The sequence below is a fragment of the Macrobrachium nipponense genome, chromosome 28 (genome assembly GCF_015104395.2).
Source record: "Macrobrachium nipponense isolate FS-2020 chromosome 28, ASM1510439v2, whole genome shotgun sequence".
NCBI lineage: Eukaryota > Metazoa > Arthropoda > Malacostraca > Decapoda > Palaemonidae > Macrobrachium > Macrobrachium nipponense.
Genome location: NC_087217.1, coordinates 30,024,395 through 30,044,725, shown reverse-complemented (window position 1 = coordinate 30,044,725; position 20,331 = coordinate 30,024,395). Strand labels below are relative to the sequence as shown.

Sequence of the window (20,331 nt, the reverse complement as noted above, 5' to 3'; positions counted from 1 at the left end):
CTTTTTCTTTATTTATTTATTCTCTGGTATGTGTTAGTACATTTACCCTAGAAATAATAGATTAAAGGATATTTCGCGCAGCGACACGAGCTGAGCCCAGAAATACAACTTATGAAAAAGTGACAAACAAGAAACTGTCTGTCTTTGATCTGTCATAACTACTAGTACTTCTAGTATTAAGAAATGAAAATCAACCACCATGAACCACTCGATCTAAAAGAGGTAAATCTTTGGCTGTAGCAGGTATCCACATTGGAGAATAGTACAAATGACCTAAAACAGGTTGCATTGATTTTATTGCTGTTATAAATATATGAGGCCATATGAACAATACCTAACTTTCATGCGGTATTTGCTGAAACATTCATTAGATGTTTCTTATAAGTTAGATGCGAGTCAAAGATTATAGCTAGAATAGGTAAAGCTTCAGACTCATTCAGCAGTTCCATCCACCTGAAAGGGAGGATAGGGTGGGAAATTTGTATGAGATCTGTTATGGGGTGGGAAATCTGTATGAGATCTGTTATGGGGTAGGAAATCTGTATGAGATGTGCTATGGAGTGGGAAATAGTATGAGATCTGCTATGGTATGGGAAATCTGTACGAGATCTGCTAATCAGTAATGTTCAGCCTTATACCCCATTGACTACACCATTCCCTGATCCGGTCCATGCTCAATTTAGGCTGAGGGCTGCTTCAGTTCTCAAAAGTGGAGACTGCTTTACCCACAAGATATGCTGAACAATCTTGTTTTCTAGCCCCACAACCATGCCACTTGTATACACTAAAAATAACAGTGGACCAAGAACATTGCCCTGTAAAACCCCAGACACAGAAAGTCTTGGTTCACTAAAGATTCCATCCTCAGCAACTTGCTGTTGCCTACCTGTAAGGATCCCCCTCATTTTGGGACCACCTTGATGTGGTGAGGGGCTTTCGAACGTCAGGAATTTCTTCCTAGGTTCGAACCTGAGTCCCATATATCATTATATATTTTTGGGTCAATATTTGTGGATTTTTCCACTTTTGTCAAAAATTTCCATATCTGATAAATAAGAAAACATCATAGCTTGGATTGAAGTTAAATCTGAAGCTAAATAGTGAGAACTGTGGTAGATCCATCATGTACCCGACAATGTTAGGATCTGGCTTTCCAGGCAGAACTGTTCTGTAGAGCTGGACCACGGATTCCAGGTCCCTGGTTTTAGGAATAGAACTCTTGGCATTCTGTCCGGTTTGCCCATGACATGATTAGGATGAGGATAATTGTATTTTTTTAATGCTCTTATTCCTACCAAGTGGGTATTGCTTATACTTAGGCCATACTGATCATGTAATGCCATCCCCTTTTGGGGTAGGGTAGGGTTGCGGACATTTGGGAGTTGTTTCTCACTTGTGTCAAAAATGGAAGATTTAACTTCACAAAAATCCAATGATATCTTTTGAAAATGTATTATTTTTTTTCTTTTTCATTTTTATTATAAATAAGCCTAAAGTTTTTAGTACCCCATGTCCCCTTGATGGACAAAATTCGTCACAGTTGATGACCATTGGAAGTTTATCCCTGAATCTCCCTCAGTCAGTTCAAGATGAAAATGCAGCAAAGGAACATCTAGTTCCAAATAAATTATATGATCCAAAACACCCGTCAGGACCCATAGAAATTCTACAAAGAAGTAAAAACCAATCAGAAGATTCAAACATGATAACAATGGAACCATACATTACAGAAAAGAGAAACAAATCTGATACATAGGTAACCCACATTATATATATCCTTATTTCCTTATTTTCTATGGAGAAAAAGATTGGCAAGGGCTCATACTGCTAAATTTAAGCTATAAGATGAAGCTGAGGCTGAGGAAAGTTTGTTCATCTGCTAGCGACTTTTATCATGAATCGGCAACATGGAATAAACTCTCAGACTTCGGTATAGCGCCCTCAAACTCATCCGTAAACAAAATTTGAGAGACATGTTTTAATTAAAAGTATTGGGCATGAAGAACACATTTTACTGTTTTCACTCCGATAAAAGATATGTAAAGCTTGTAGTATTCTGATGAAACCAAGTGAAAATATCGAACGCAATCTGTTTATTTTTTTTAACACAATAAACATACCCTCAGAGCCATCTACTAATGAAAAAATAACCAATTTTTGTTCAACGTTACATATTCAAGTGATATTCGACTTGAAAACACTTCGTATAATGTAAAATAATTTGTCCCATATCAATAAAGTATCTAGATTCATTTATGATGACTAGAAGCAAGAAAATCACTGATTTGAGTTCAATACAGCAAAATAAACTTACCTCGCAATCACCTTCAGCTGATTTCCAAACCAAAACACTGATTGCTATGTTTGTATTTTATAATGCAACAGTTATGTGAAAATACTGTACATACAATATTATTGGATGCAGTGAAGTAAAGCATAACTTTTTAACAGTTCCATGGAAAAGATGCATGTTCATTATGTTTGTATTTTATCATATGATACTAGTATGTGAATATTAAATACGCCAATTTTATATCTTGTGTATGATGCGACCCCCTTAAAATTAGCTCCAAAATTAGGTCTTCAAAAGTCGCATGATATGCGAGTATATACCGTATATTAACAAGACTATGTATAGGCCATACTAGATTTTCACATGGTCATTTGCTGTCAAATCCACATTCAAACCCAATGAAATGTAGTGCATGCCAAACACCAGTGACTGTCCAACACTTATTAGTTGATTGTTCAATTTGGAACCATCAAAGAAGCTTATATTTTCAAAACCCAACATTAAAAGGCATTCTTGCTGAAGGCACAGATTTCTTATTTAATAGAATTAACATGTTCCTAAGTAAAACTCTAAATAAAGCCCCCTTTTTTTTCCAGGATTAATTCCTGAAAACCAGCCTGAGAAGAGCCCTTATTAGGCTCAGAGGTCTGGATAAACTAATCCTTTATAATAATAATAATAATAATAATAATAATAATAATAATAATAATAATAATAATAATAATAATAATAATAATAATAAAGTGGTACGAGCACCAACCTGAGGGAGTGATAGAAAGCGATCAGGCAAAGATCCTCTGGGACTATGGTATCAGAACGGATAGGGTGATACGTGCAAATAGACCAGACGTCACGTTGATTGACAAAGTCAAGAAGAAAGTATCACTCATTGATGTGGCAATACCATGGGACACCAGAGTTGAAGAGAAAGAGAGGGAAAAAATGGATAAGTATAAAGATCTGAAAATAGAAATAAGAGGGATATGGGATATGCCATTGGAAATCGTACCCATAATCATAGGAGCACTAGGCACGATCCCAAGATCCCTGAAAAGGAATCTAGAAAAACTAGACGCTGAAGTAGCTCCAGGACTCATGCAGAAGAGTGTGATCCTAGAAACGGCGCACATAGTAAGAAAAGTGATGGACTCCTAAGGAGGCAGGATGCAACCCGGAACCCCACACTATAAATACCACCCAGTCAAATTGGAGGACTGTGATAGAGCCAAAAAAAAAAAAAAAAAAAATAATAATAATAATAATAATAATAATAATGTGTAAGGAAATCTTGAAGTAATTATAAAACAAAATTTGTTTTAAATGTATCACATAAGAGCAATAAACATGAAGACAGAAAGAATGTATTAGCTTGACATTAAGATAAAAGTATTGGATGAATCTCAAAGGAAGTAGATTAGTATACAATAATGATAGAAAAATACAGAGAATTGAAGGGCTCTTGAAGTCACAGCTCATAATTGCAGCAAACAGAGTATCCAATAGCCTAGTAGATAACATCAATAAAAAATTATCTCTAAAAGGCATATTATATCTGGTCAGAAATTCACCTATAGCTTAAGGGCCATGAGAAAATGATTAATAAAAATTCCCAGGTGAAATATGGCAAAAGATTAACGATGACCATGTGGACTTATACGGTCAAGATGAAGTAGTACTAGAATGAATATAAACTGGTCGCCAGGCTGAAAAATCATATCACAAGGACTCTGGAGATGGTGGCAGAACTATCATCAACCAAGAACACTATTTTTTTTTTAATATATCTGTAAAAATATGTATATATAAAAGAAATAGTAAAAAATTCAACTTAATTGGTATTTTTTTATATTGACAATAATAATTACATATAGCACACCAGAAGAGGGTTATTCTAGGATATCTATTTAATTCTTGTTGATGGTGAAAGGAGTACCAATTGCAGTTTTACTTAAACTGTAGATCTCAATGGACTGACTGATGAGACCAATTACTTTTTAGTTGGTTATTTGTGCTTTTTGTGAGGGGAGAGACTAGTTATATTATCATCTTGTTGTCTTCATACCCAGTTTTGTTCTCCCTCATAAATTGTGATTCCACAACTGTAGCTGACAGGGTTGTATTAATCAGTGTTTTGGAATTTGTTTTTCACACACATCCATTATTCATATGAGTGCCCCCCTTCCATCCTTGCACTCAGCCAGAGATTGGGAGGGCAGGGAAGAAAAAATGGTAGCTGAGGCATGATAGGACTGTTTGCACAGTGAGGGCATCTGGATCTTGACCAGTAGAAAATGGTGCAGATGAGCTCTGTTACACAAGAGTAAAGGCAATATATGTAATTAAAGGCAATATGTAATCATGTGAAAACATGATTGTTTATAAAAGCAGTGTTTTAGGTTAATGTTCACAATGGCATATCTTATTTGATATTCTAATTATCATTATGCTTGCAGTCTGTTAGAAAACTGGTTGTTAGCCAAAGTTTCTGCTTGTATACAGCATGTAGAAATTGTTTTGGCAAATGAGATGGTAAATGATATTTGTGTGATAATGAATAATTGAAAATCGGGTGTGAGGAATTTGAGTGCATATGTTGAACGGAGACTTACATAGTAGGAAAAGTAAAAGTAAGGAGTGTTGATATGAATAAGAAAGTTTTTAAAGGTTCTTTAAACTTACTTTTTATGAAAACTTATGAGAATATTAAATGTAGTTAAGGAAAAAATTGTCTGTGTTGAAGATTTTAATGGTACTGCCAAATACTTTTCAACCAAACTAGGTCTGTTTAGGGTTTACATAACAGAAATAAAAGTATGCTGGGCCACACTTACTTGAAAAGTACATCCAAACAAGAATGTTGATACGTAGTATTAGTAGAATTAAATCCGAAATTTTAAGTAAAGGGAGCAGAAGAGCTACAAGAGCCTGGAACAGAGTGGTAATGATTGGAATGGAATGTGAGTGTTATAAAAGCTTTGGGAACAAGCCTTAATGTGTTTTTTCATAGCAGGGCCACTGTTGTTTGCAAGTACACAGGTGGCAAAATGAAAATATATGTGATTTGCTGTATTGAATTTATTTATTTATTTGAAAAGTTATTTGTGTGTTGATTTGAGACACTGAGTAAATGAAAGGGTGAACAAGATATAAAAACCCTTAATTGTTAGCATAAAAGAGATTTGAACTGAGTGTGTATTGAGGATGGATTGGTTGTGGTTGAGTCTTTGAAATGCTTCAAAGTGTTAGAACTAATGAATGTTTATCATGGATGGATTTGTTGTGGGTGATTTTTGTAAATGCTTCAAAGTGTTCTTAAGAAAGATTGAAAATAGGTGGAGGAAGAAATTGTTTTGAAACAAGTAAAGGTTTGACATATTTTGCTGTATGAATGGTAGTGGTGTGTTAATTGAAAAAGAAATCCACAAAATCACTTTGTAACTTGTTTACTTCTAAGTATTTACATTTACTTTTACTCCACACTCGAGTACTTTCAGGCCCTATCTGTGGCCCATTTTCAAGAGATGTTTGAGAGTCTGGCAGGGTCAAGGCCCAGCGGTCGTCTGACCCAGCCTGACATCCCAAACATCTCTTGAAAATGGGCCACAGATAGGGCCTGAAAGTACTTGAGTGTGGAGTAAAAGTAAATGTAAATACTTAGAAGTAAACAAGTTACAAAGTGATTTTGTGGGTTTCTTTTTCAATCTTCAGAAGAAAACTGAAAGAAGTTTTTGTTTGGTTCAGTGGTTTGTTATGTAATTGAGTAGTTATCTTCAAGGTTATGAACGGTAAGTTTTGTTTCTTTATCATATACTGGATTTTTCAAAGCTTGTACAAGTTTAATTTTTCCTGAAGAACTTCATTTAGGAAATAAGAAGTTAACATTTAGGAAATAAGGAGTTACTTTTTGTTATTAACTACTATATTTATAGAATAAGTTTCTGTTCATTACAAAGATCTGCAAAGTAGTAAAGTTTTGTATATCAGACTTGGTATAAGTAGTTTTATAGATCCATGTTAGTGCTGTATGTTATTCTGTAATATGGTACCAAAGAAGGGAAATCTACTTGGGTGATAAGTTACTGGATGGAGTTGATTCTGAGATGAGGTCTCTACGATACTTTTTAAGCATTAACATTTATGTCCTCTAATATCATTGTCCTTCTATAGGCAGTTGGAATGGACAAGTCTGAAATTCCAGATCTTAAACAGGTATGAGGGATGTGAAGCAGTTTTGGGAAGATGACACTTGCATATTTAGCTACTTTACATGTTCTCTTTCCTTTTTTTATTATTATGATTTTTGTATGTTTACTGATTTCTTGAAGTAATATATCTTTTTACACTAGAATCAGGGTCCAAGTGTCACCTGTAAGGATTCCTTTGCATAACATTCAGCTTTTGACATAAGTCATAGGGATTTAGCATTCCTAGCATTTTAGAAAACTAACTTCATGTAAATCTCTCTCTCTCTTTCTCTTTCAATACAAAGACATCCAGAAATCTTTAGCTATTGCTGTTTTTAGGATTTAACATTTGAGATTGAGACTATTGCTGTAATGTTTTTAACAGTGCCTGAGAATTACTGTATGACCCTTGAGGGAGAAAAGCAAAGCATATGAAAGATAAAAGTTGTAAATTACATAGGTACTTAGATCTAAAATATTTATTACAGTCACCTCTCAATTAACGCGAGGGTTACATTCCTGGAGAGCTTGCGTTAATTAAAAACGCGCTATTTTAACATATTTTTCCCTTATGAAATAACAGGAATAAGGGGGTTTACATTCCTGGACTTAGGGAATTCTCTACTTTTTTGCTAAGTACAACTGAATTGGATAACAGCAACATCGGTTTGGCTTGTATTTCAACCATCGTATAATAGTAAACAGTTACTGTAGTTATGTTATAAATGACATTATGTAGAATAGGACTGATATATTTTTATGTAATAACTTTATTTGCTATCGATCAAAGATCAGCAAGGAAATATGCTGTTAAATTTCAACCAAGTTGTAGCTGAAGCTGAGAAGGCTGTTCAAGCTGCTAATGACTATTATTGTGTATCGGCACCAAGGATAAAACTCCCGTAAAGTTATGCCATCAAACAGCCATAGATAAAATTGAGAGATCACTTTAATCAAAACTACTGGGCTTGAAACAACAAATTTTACTGTTATTTTCACGCCAGTAAAAGATGAATAACGTAAAGCTCGTATTACAATGAAATCAAGTGAAAATAGCGAACGGATTTTTGTTCTCTCTCATACAATGAACATGATCTTAATGCAATCTGTTAAAGAAAAAATAATTTAGTTAACAACGAGACTTATTCAAGCCATATTTCGGCCTAAAAATTTGTTGTATAACGAAAATGGCCTTGTCTCATGTAAGTAAAGTATCTAGATATTTTTTTATGCTAACTAGAAGCAAGAAAATTTGCACAGAGCCGAGTTAAATATGGCAAAATAAACTCGTATTTGCTATTAGCTGATTTCCAAACCAAAATTTGACTGCTATGTTATTATTTTATAGCACAATAATATGAGAATACCTACGATATTATTGTATACAGTGAAGTAATGTATAACTTCTTAAAAGATTTGTGGAAAAGATGCATATTAATTTTTTGTGTAATCATACGTAGCCATCAGCAGCCTGACATCGCTCAATTATGCTGATGTCGGAACAAAGCTGATTCTCGTTTCATGTCCCAATTTTTTTTTTCGTTTTATTAATAAATAAACAAGATCTTTTGCATTATTTTTCAATAAACAAAGTTTTTTGCTTTATTAATAAATACATACAGTGCTAGTGCTGTCTTTGTCAATGGCCATCATCTGCAGCACTGATGCGGTGGTGGTTTGAAAACAACACTCAGGCGCCAATTCAAATTAAATCAGAATTTTTGTATTTTTAAAACATTCTAAAATATTTTTTAGTTTGCTTTAAATAAAAAATGCATTAATTAAACGTGTTCATTGAGAGGTGACTGTAAATCCTCAGACCAGGCTGGTAGTTATGAGAATGCTAGCTTAGTGGTCTGGTTAAACTATTTATGAACAATAATGATAATTCCAGTAATATGAAAGATGACAAAGGCAGTGATATACATCATATCTTTTTAACAGTGTGCTGTGATAAGAATTACAGAATGATTTTGCTCGTTGGTTTTAAAACTCATGATCATTATAGTTTTAGGTGAAATTGTGTATCTTTGCAACTGTGATGCTGACACATTTTTTCTTTAAGATTTTGCTAGATAGTTGAGTTTACCACTTTCAGTAATCTTATCCTGTTCATTAAACTCATTGAGAATTTATTTTGAAGTATATCATTGTCATATTCAGAATCATTTGAGTCTTACAAGCAAAAGCTTATTAAACCTGGTTACGTTTTGCCATCTGCCTCAAAGACTTGAAACATTAGCAGGATGTTATGTGAAATGTTTTGATGAGTTTGCGTTCATTATCCTGGAGGATTTGTTTCTGTTATTTCAAGAAGTCATGTTTTGTTGCAGTAAATGTCAAGTATTGTATTACTTAGATATAAATCACTGACATTTGATGCTAGGCATTGTCTAATTTGCATGGGTAGTTTCACAATATTTTTCCACACCCATTTTAAATATATATTGTGATCTTACTTAAGTTAGATTACTTACTGTACTGATGACTCAAAGATTGTTGTGGGATTAGGTTATGAGTAATATATAGATCTTACCCAAGATTTTTCATTTAATCAATAACCAATGGGGACATTTAAATTTTGCTAGTACAGTATCCTGTATTTTCCTCTTGTTATAATTTGCAAACATTTTAATTATCTCTGAGACTGTTTTCAGAGTTTTTGCTCCTAGTAGCTTGGGCTTTCATTTCCATTCTTTTAAGGCAATCCCTTATTTCTTTGGAGTTTGAGCAGGTTATGAATTTATTTTTGTACAATTTGGGGTAAAACATAGCTCAGAGTAATGTGTGTTTTGGGCACATGCTTTTCTAGAGTCCCTTCATTCTACTGCAAGTTTATATGTAACTACGTTTCAAAAATGACTATTGAATGATTCCCAACAATTGTTTCTCAGCATAATTCGTGGGCTGCTTATTGGAAAATAGGCATTTATGTCTCTGAAACAGGTTTTATGTGGATATTGTAACTCATGAATTGTTGATTATTGAATTTTGTATCAGATTGAATATGCTGTAATATATATATAGTATATATATATATATATATATATATCTATATATATATATATATATATATATATATATATATATATATATATATATATATATATATTATATATATTATATATATATATATATATATATATATATATATATATATATATATATATATATATATATATATATATACTATTTGATTTAATGGTGAGAGTTATTTCTTCTGTAATTAGTTTAAATTTTTTGATGGGTGGAAATAAACAAAGCATAAAGCTTTGTGTCCATGAAATGATATATCATGTTATATATTATGATATATATATATATATATATATAATATATATATATATATATATAATATATATATATATATATATATATATATATATATATATATATATATATATATATAGAAGTAGATCAGTGAAAATTATATACATATATGAAATCTGTGTAATCAAATATACAAGGATTTGTTGTAGCTTAGCATTTTGATGTCAGTGGATTATAACTAAGCCTTAGTTGTTTTGTATAGTGTATTGTACGTGTTATTAACCTTCTCCTTCCTTGCACCTGGCCGTCTGTAGAGTGTAGGCATAGAAAAAGGTGATATCCCCGACCTCACTAAGGTAGGCGGCTTAGCAAAGATATATTTTCTTGTGTTTCAGTCACAATGCTTTGAGCTTATGCCAGTTTCCTGCCAGTCAACTAATGGGACAGTTTGACCTCTCCTCTTTAATGAATTGTTTTTGACTGTTTAGCTGGGATTTTTCAGGCTTCTTGCCCTAAATAGCTCTTGAATTAAAGTTTTGGGAATTGATATAATGGTCAAATCTTAATATTTATTTCTTTTACAACAAATCCAATATTTATTTCTTTAATGACAAACCCATTATTTACTCTGCCCCACCACATTCACCATCTTTTTGATGACTGAATGTGAAGTGGAAGATATTCTGCTGGCTGGATAAAAGCCACTATGTATGGATCCTGGGTTCCAATGTAGGAAATATCCCCCCTTCTTTCTTTCTAGCTTATGTCAAGTTCTGTATCTTGGTCATTGCCGAGTATTTTTTATTAAGTATTCTACTATAGTTTTTATATCCATTTTCACATGTTTCTTTTAGAAATAGTAATTGTGAAGAGATCTTGATTTCAAGTCTAGGCTTTATCTTTCGACAAAGGGATTGATATTTTCGTTTTTCTCTCTCTAATTTTTTTCAAGATAAAGTTTTGCCAGCACATTCTGTAATGTTTTGCAAGTAAATATGGCATTATGTAGCCTGGTTAGTTTTCAGCTCGTCATAGTTATTTTTTATTTTTTATTTAGTAAGCTAATGAATTTGGGGTGGTTGACTTCAAGTTGATTTCTTATGGTGCCATTCAGTGCCATTCGTTGTCTTAGTTAACCCTTATTTCCTGGTTTTATGTAATGTAATGCTAGTTAATTTAATATGCATGCAGTGTTTTGTGGACTTGTAATCTCTCCTCTCACTTTTACTCCCTCTTATTGTAATCTCTCCTCTCACTTTTACTCCCTCTTATTTTATAATTGCCTGGTGGCAGTCACATTAGCTTTGAAATTTTGTAGGGTCCCAAAAATTTGTTAGTGGCTAATCACACTTCAGAACATAACAATATCTTCTTTTAATGGTCAATATGAATGTATTTTTCACAGTATAATGCAGGTTGTATGTTATTAAGGCTTTATATGCACTATAGTTGTCAAGTTGAAAAAGTAAAAAAAAAATAATAAATTAAGTTAGCAGTGTGATGTGTCTGTCTGGCATTGGTATTATGCTGTTTCTAGAGAAGGACATTTTCATGCATTTCCTACTCTTATTTTCCCCACATTTAATGCACTAATAATGGTTGTGGATTGATAACTTGATAACCTTTGTATTGTCTAGTATTTACCCATTGCATAGAGTGACTATATCTTGGCTTGTTTTTCTTTGCTCTTGCTCTTGGGTTGTTTTTATTTGCTTTTGTTATATTTGTTATTTGTACAGTAGTTACATTTACTTAACCATTTAGTATAATTTTCATTCTTTTTGAAATTGGAGTGGTATAGGCTTTTATTTGCTTTAGGCATTTATTAGTCCCAATCTTTTATTCCATTCACCAGCACCAGTTATCAGGAGTAAACACGATGTATAAAATATCAATCCCAGAATTATTTTCATATAGTACATCATCTAATATATTTGAGAATGACAGTTTCAGATAGTACTTGTATGTTACAAAATTTTTTATTTGAGATTTTTGTTGTCTTTTTTTGACCTGGTAATTTTAAGCATGAGCCAAATTGACAGAACTATTACAGTTGAGTAATAACTGGCCTTACCTGTCACACACTGGTTTTGGATTTTGGTTGGGTTGGAATGGTTTCTTTGCTGGTAGTTTGTGTTTGCAAAGCCTGCAACTGCAGATGCAACTAATAGATGGCAAAATTCAGATTTCTGTTGGAGTATGCAAATGAGACAGACCTAATTGCAGTCCCAAGCTTCCTATTTGGCTGTTTTTGCTTGCCTACAGAGGAGAGATTATAGCATGACTTCTGTTTTGTCAAAGTCCACCTTCTCATTTCTTCAAGCTATTAATCTTTAGTAAGAAGACTGGAAGAAGGAGCAGAACTCTTGGTCACACAACAGACATTATAGGTAGTCAGGCAGTGACCATTGTGCTGGGAGCCCTCTCTGCATCAGTCTTAAGAATTCACTGAAAGTTTCCACTGCTTACACTTAATGAGGGGGTTTAAAGAGGTAACAGAACTCTTGGAGAGACACTCCAACAGGATCACATAATTTTGCTTACATCTCTTGAACCCAGTATCTTGGAGAAACTGGTTTGAATCTCCTAATGAAGGATTACCTAGTTGTTTAGGATAGGATGCCTTTGAGATTGGTCAAAGAGTTTGGTGTTCCTTTCAAGTATCACCCTTATAAAGAAGGCAAGAGGTCTGGTTGTCATGATTCAACAAATAGCCTAGATATAACTCCAGGCCACCAATGCCTATCTTGGGCCTTCTTTTATAGGAAAAGAAGTTATATTTTACTTTGGCAGATACTTTTCAGTTATCCAATAACCAAGAGGATGTCCAGGCTGTTCCTCCTTTCAGGTTGACCCAGGAATTGCTGCCAATTTAGAAATCTTCACTTGGAATCAGGTTGTGAGAGTTCTCCACTTTCTGTTCTTTATGGAAAATCCTATTGTGAAAGTGAGTTTCCAGAGATCTGCTCCATCTGTAGGTAGGCAGTTTCATGGGTTCATCCTTTTTTATCTTCCTCTATATTGGGATGACATCCTTCAAGACATGATCAGTCATATATTTTATTCCTACTGTTCAGTGGTGATATGACCATAAACAACATTTTTTACTTGTGAAAGTGTTGTATTGAATTTCATAATATAGAGCCCTTAGTTTGTTAGCCTTTACTTTCCCCCCAGTACATTTAAAAGATTTATTGGGTCTTAGCTTATGTATGTTCCATGAGCCTTAAATCAAATCCATAGTTCTAATAAGCCATTCTAGGGATTTTCTGCATCCCATCTAAATTGGAATTGGGCTTAAGATAAATGATGGATTTGTTGTGAAAACAAGGCAGTGTAAGTAATTTTTCTATGCAAACCTTTCATTTACACAAATGGCTCCTCTGATTCCTTTCTGTTATGGAAAATGAGGTTATCTGAAACCCAGGATCCTCCTCCTCCTCCTCCTCCTCCTCCTCCTCCTCCTCCTCCTCCTCCTCCCCTCCTCCTCCTCCGCTCCTCCTCCTCCTCCTCCTCTTCCTCCTCCTCCTCCCCTCCTCCTCCTCACACAGTGGCAGCCATCCAGCCAGTTGATGCTCCTTTATTGATCAGGGATTGATAAGCCTAATAGTTGTGGAGATAATGAATGTGATCTGATATAAATGATGGGTTTGTATTAAAGTACTCACTTACTGAATTTAAAACTTAAAAATTTCACTGTAAGAGAATATATGTGCCAAGGTTAGGTGCTTGCCATATTTAATACTTTTTTTATTTTGTAATGGAAAATTTCAGTTCATACATTAGATTCTGTCTTTATTACCATTCCTGTTGAATATTTCAGAATGGTTATGCTCATATTTAGTGAAATAGGCAAGCTCATACAATGGTATTTTCATAACTTTCAGTGTGATTTTCAACTCTCTAATAAGTATTGAGACTCACCAGCTTAAGGAACTACTAATTTAATCAATATCCCAAGTTAAATTTACTCATGAGCTTATAAATGGCACTGTTCTCCTTTAATGTTGTTGGGAAACATATTTTAGAGGCTTTTTATTCATATGCTTGACTTAATGGATAGATGTATAGATATGTTATTTTGAAAAACTGATTAGTGGACTTTTCCCATTTTGATTTTTTTTATCTACTCGTGTCACAGGTAGTCATTTTATATGGAGATAACTTGAATATATTGTTGTTTTGTTGCATGGCTTAGAAAGTGTTTGCATGTTTATGCTGCATTGATATGAAACTCACTTTATATTATGTATGTATAACTATATTAAACTTTTTTTTTGTCAACTCTAATTCCTAAGGAAAATATTCTTTTGTGTTAATATATCTTTAAAATGCAAATAATCAATATGTAGCTGACTATTCCATATAAAGTGGGTTGATTTTTAAGCACTGAATTTTTTAAACATAGTTTCTGTATGGTTTCCCTCTTTATAATTTGGCTGTATTTTAAATATTTGATGCATGAACATTGGTGGTTAAAAGTTACGAAAAAACAGAAAAACCTTCTTCTGGTAAGTAGTATTTCAAATGTTTTAGCTTTTGGTTGAAATATTTGTATTTTGTCTTAATCAGTTTTTGGTCATGGAAAGTACATTTTATAAGACTTCATAAATGATTTCATCATAAATGATTTCATTATAATTTCCAGTAGAAATATTTGATTCCTTTATTTTCATACTTAACATTTATACGCTTGCATCACTTGTGTTATATTATTGAGGAGTTTAGTTGATATCTTTCATACAAAAGGTTTTAGGAAAGTAGCAGGATATTTAATGTTCATGTCATTCATTGTTGTATGATGTCCATTGTGTTTAGGCTCCCAGCAGTCTCTTAGATGCACTGGAGGCACACTTAGCATCTCTTGAGGGGAAGAAACCGCCTACTTCATCAGCATCAACCAATTCAAGGTGAGCCCCTTTTCTTTACATAAAAGAAATGTGATGCAGTTTGTTTTGAAATAAAGGAAAAATAAAGTAGTTTAGATAGTAATAAAGGATAGCTTAATCAGACCACAGTGTGTGTTCTGAAGTATTATATACAAAAGGTACAAAGGCTTCTGTACTATTTATGTTTATGTGAAAAGTATTCAATACAGAGTGAAAAAAAATACAAAAGTGTATGCTGTTAGACCTTTTACTAATTAACACGACTTGAACCTTAGGAGTCCTAGATTAGTGAAAATTCAGTTACTGAAGGATAACCTCTAACCGATAGCTGACTACCCTCATAATCACTTTAAAATATGTACAATAATACATTAGGGTATTATTTGACTTTGTGTTAAGTTTTAGCAGTTCTTCCCCAAAAACTCATTCTTCTATTAACTGTTCGCTGTATATTGTAAGTAAATTATTATAGGTATATATTAAACAATTACTTTTACTTTTATCTTTTGAGGAGTAATATAGCCTAGCCTTTTACAGAACAGGATCCACTATATTAATTCACTGGAGCTGTAACTAGGGTTAAATAGAGTAGATTGTTTAAAGCTCCTTGATCTTTTGTATGTGTTTGCACAAGATACAAACTCATCATCATATTAACAGGTGAATAAATCTGGTACAAAGAAAGTGTGCTGTAACCTTCAAAATGTAATGTTACATCAGCCAGGGAAATTTGGAATTTGTATAGGGATACTGAAGGAACTGGATCACAAGTAACCAAATGAATGAAGGTCTACTTGTGTATGAAAGGTCAAAATTTCAATAATATTAATATGAGTATTCTAATACTAATACTACCGTGGATTTCCTTTGCCTCTGTTCACATTGTTGTACTGAATAGCATAACTTTCCTAGGTCCAGGTCATTAGACCAAACATTCATAAATCATTGTTTCATGTCATGATGAACTGAATTGATTTAACTTTTTATCAACTTATAGTGGAATTTTGTGACCAAATTTGTCCAAAGAAAATTCCCTGCATTGCAAGTTATGAAGTTTTGTTAATCTTTTACATTTTAAGTAATTATTTTGAGTCATTTTGTAGATTAGAGGTTGTCTGTTATTACAGTGATTTGAATTTTATGCTGGTACTGATGGTATCTAATTCTTGTAAATGAAAGGTTTAGTATTTGTGTTTTTGAGAGTTGAGTTTATTTTTGCAAGGTTTTGTATAGGTCTCAGGTGTTTTGACTAGGATAATTTTTGAAAAACATGATATTGTTAGGTGTTTTTGTATTGAACCCAAGTTTTTAAATACTAAATAGTTATGAAATCAGATTAGTTTTTGCGTATAAATCTGAGACATGCCCATACTCATGGTCTTTGAATGCCCTCAAATACTGCATTTTTTGTGTCTCAGATATATGATGATCTGTATTAGAGCTGTATATATGCCACCCAAAGCTTCAGTTCAGTAACCTGCTTAACTTTTTGTATGTTCTGGAAATAAAGATGCGAGATCAGCAGGTCTGGGTTTAATAATAGTTCTTTGGTGTCAAGTTTTGAAGAATTAGAGATGACCTTCAACCTCTAAGCCTAGAGGATGAGCAGGAGCATTGTCTAGCACAAGAAAGACTGTCAGAGCTATTTTTTTCTCAATGAGGTATTTCTTGATGAAAGCACCAATTACGTCCTTCATATGCCCACTCAGTAAACAAAAATTGCCAGGTTACCCAAGCCTTACTGTTAGCCCTCCACATCATAATGAATTTTAGATATTTTTCTTGAAACCTCTTAGGTTCTCTGAGTGACTGATAAGCTAAGGTTTTAGTTTTAAATCCCCATTTAAATTCCCATCATGTCCTCCATTGATTTTTGCCTTGGCATGGACTTCTCACCTCATGGATGATATAGGTCCTGAACAGGCTTGTAATTCATAATTGAACACTTGGTTGGGACACAAAACCTTCATCCTCTGCATAGTCCTTGACCTCTGCAACTATCTTGAGAGGATTTTTGTCAGAACTGGCAGCCAGTGAGTCCCATCTGTATCAGGACTCGCTCAGTAGTGGTTTTCAAGGGGTCAGTATGCAGTTGTTTTGCCGTTTCACGTAAGATGATAGCAAAAACACTGTCACTGGCTGTTTGTTTGCTCATATGGGGATACAAACTATACTTTTCATGCATGGAGTATTCTTCAGCACTTGTGTTGGACCAGCTGTATAACTGACTGACAAGTAGGGTTTCCTGATGGAGATGGGAGAGAGAACGCTCTTCTTGTGCATGCCATCCATTGTTCTTTTGGCTGTCATCGTGTGTACATGCATCCTATCGCTCTCTTCTGGCTGTAGTTAGGCTGAGTGCCGTTATAGTTTTCTTTCATGTTTTGTCTTGGCACTGTACATTTCCTGGAGTGTTTTGTTTTCATATTTTGTTGGCCCAGTATGGAGAATAAGCAGGACCACCACTGCTGTGAGGGTCATAGAAGACTGTGTAACTGATTTATGTCCCCTGTTGCAGTAGACCCACATACATTATGTACATCTTGTAGAGAAAGGGAGTGAACATGAGCATTCCCCTATGATAAATGTGTATTTGGTCATCCCCCAGTGGGAGCATTATGGTAGGGGGAGGAGGAAGCCTAGGAAGGACTGTCCTGCATCACTAGTGTGCAACCTCATGCTGGAACTAACTAGTCCTGCCAAATCTTTCTTACCCCCCAGTCACCATCCCCTATCCCCCTCCCTTAGTGCTTCTGTTTCTAGGAAGGTTAAATCGCTATCTATCAAAAGTGTTCATCCCTCATGAAATTATGAGGAAGCCAAAGTTGTTATCTTTTGCCTGTTTACAGAAGGTTTGGCTTTCTCTGATTATTGCCTGTACTTTGTCTCTGGCTTTTATTGGGCTTCTAGGCAGGGTAGAACAGAGATCAACAATCACATACTCCATCATTAGGGGGACAGACACCTCCCCTCTCCCTGCAGTCTCATCACCCCTTCTGACCAAGGTTCCAATTGTGGCTGGGTGCATGGAAGTGGTGACATTGACTCCATGCACCCCACTCAAACCACTGGTGTGTAGGACTTCCTGAGAGCTGAATATGTCCCATCATAAGAAATGTTATGATTACTAATAATCTTCATTGTCATTGGATTCATACCAGGGTAGGAAGTAGTAGTATTCCTGTAGGAAGAGATCCAGATGCTCTTTGCACTGTTACTTTCCATTTTAGGCAGAGATGTTACGTCACCCTTAGGTGACTGGCATTCTTGGTAGGAGGGTAGTGCATCACCACACCCTATCTTGGATAGAAGCTATGCACCTTTGAGTCCTCACTGGGAATGTCTTGTGCATCTCCTTGTTTCCCACTTCTGGTCCCTGGGCCTGGGCAGGGTTTCTACTTGGGATAGCTACTCTCTGTGCAGCTCGCAAGAGAGCAGATGGTGCTCGCTTTATTGTGCAGCCTCATGTCCTGCAGGAGAGCGTGTGTACCTTCTTGTTCAGCACACTTGGTCTCTCTTTTGGTAAGGATACCATGGTTAGAGTTATCTCGTAGTGTTTTGGCCAAGGTTAACCCTCTCGTGATCTGATGATGCGTAGCGCGTCAATAAATTTTTTTCTTTAAGTGCCCAGATGACACACTGGGCGCGTCATGTGTAAGTTATTTTTGGGAAAAATTCACAAAAAAACACGTCTGTCATAGAAAACATAGTTGACACCATTGGGTTGACAGCAGATGAATCTCAAAGAAAACGCAAACCCGACACTGCCAGGTTACTTAGCTACGATACAAAATGTCAACCTAAGTAGGTTGGAAAATCTGAAAATTGATTCTGTGTCACCTCTCATCCCTGGAAAACCTTGCTCCTCATGGTCTGAGTCATCTGTGATCTCTGCATTGGCAGTTGAAATGAAACTGGTCTTTCTCTAAGGCTCTGCCACACCCTCTAAATTGAGATGCAACAGAGGGCCTCACGCGGTGTCTTGGTTACTTCAGCCTGTCCTGGCAGGTATTTGTTAGGTGGGACACACACATGCACACACACTGAATGGTATGAAAAAATACAAAATATTTTTAGACTTTTTAACTTTTTAATTTTTCCAAGATAATAAATTCTCTTTGTCTGAGATCTGTGTAGGTTAATATCTTTCACCCCCGTAGCATCAACTCCCTTGAAGTTGCTACTATTTGCTTTCAAATCTCTTTTTTTAACTCTGTCTTGCTGTCATCTCTAGCCTTCTGCTGTCATCTCTAGCCTTCTGAGAGGCCTTGATAGCTTAATAAATTCCCACTAGCATTGCAGAAAAAAACACAAACACAAGACAGTTTAGTATAAATGTGCACAGAATGACTGCAATATGTAGACTGAGCACTTTTCCTTTGTTTCATAAGGAAACTATACTTTTAACAGGAGTTTTCCCATACATAGTGTAGTCAGTTGCTTTTTTCTTTCTGCAGTCGTAGCAAATATCCTCATAATGGATGGGGAAGACTTTTCCTTGGAAAAAATATCTGTAAACTGATTTGTTTGATGGGGAGACAATTGCTACGTGAGATTCCTCATTACCTTAACCAGTTACTGCGTGGAACTTACACTTTTTGGAGTTCCTAGAAATTTGAGGGCCATTGCCATCAGCCTAAGAGTTTGAATTGTTGATGAAGTGTTCTTGTCAAAAAATATTTCCATGGAAGTAGATATTTTTTAAATATTTTGTTTTCATTTACCCAATTTTAGTCCCAGAATGACCTCCTCTTGAATTGTCCAAGATGTGTAAAGTATGCTAAAAAAAACTTATTATTTGAAAGTAATTCATTACAGATATTTTGAATTTTATTTTTAATGTGAGATCTTCTTTTTAAAAGTTTTCAGAGTATGAAATTCAGGATGTTAATAAGAAAATTCAGTATGTTAATAAGATTAAGGAATGTAATAGTAAGGCACATATTAGTTGCATGCTAATTGTTTCAACCTGTCGGCTACAAGCAACAATTTAGGCTTCTCTGACTTTAAAACATTACTTTTGTAGAGGTTTACCCATCATTGACTATTCTAGTTTATACTGTTTTGTAGACAAGAATATTATGATTGCTTCATAGAAAACCATGAAGTATAGGAACAGATTTAGTAGAATAATGCAAGAAGGATGAAAAATTTATTTTGTTTCAAATTGCACACACTGTAGGTTGAAGCTGATGATTGAAGGGTATGCCCAAGGAATGTACTTTTTATAGGTGAAGAAGAGATGGTGGTTTCACAGTCATTTCCGTCATTTGTTATTTTAACTTTCAATAAAATTGGGCACTACTTTACATTATAGATAATTTTGTATTATAGCACTAGATTTTGTTGGTGATTGAATATTTAACTTTAAAGTGAAGCCATGTGATTATCATCGTGACCAAGCACATATAGAGAAGTATTGGGATCCCGACACAGACATACAGTAGATCATTTCAGCTAATGTTTGCTTTGTTTTGTAACCATGGCTGTTTCCAAGATATTGCAATGCTGATGTCTTAACCATTATCCATTATTCAAAGTTGTACTGAATGCAGTCAAGTTACCCTAACCATTGGTCCAGAATTATAACCTATATTAGGTGAGTAAAAATTTTCATGTTCTGCCACAAGTGCAAGTTCAACATTGAGCCCTCCAAGTCCCTCACACTGATGTTACTGAAATAGCACAAAACAAA

General features: G+C 34.5%; 1 protein-coding gene across 22 annotated transcripts in view; it reads left to right on the top strand.

Annotated features, from left to right (window-relative positions):
• The window catches only part of LOC135201636 (phosphatidylinositol-binding clathrin assembly protein LAP-like), a 485,987-nt gene that overhangs the window by 232,662 nt on the left and 232,994 nt on the right, over positions 1-20,331 (top strand). For 19 of the 22 annotated variants that reach the window (XM_064230718.1, XM_064230715.1, XM_064230716.1 and 16 more), the window contains 3 exons: positions 6,461-6,502; positions 10,062-10,103; positions 14,566-14,657. In XM_064230718.1, the coding sequence (XP_064086788.1) occupies positions 6,461-6,502; positions 10,062-10,103; positions 14,566-14,657 (176 nt within the window). The remainder of the gene's footprint in view (positions 1-6,460; positions 6,503-10,061; positions 10,104-14,565; positions 14,658-20,331) is intronic. The other 3 variants (XM_064230717.1, XM_064230711.1, XM_064230712.1) reach the window with 2 other exon arrangements.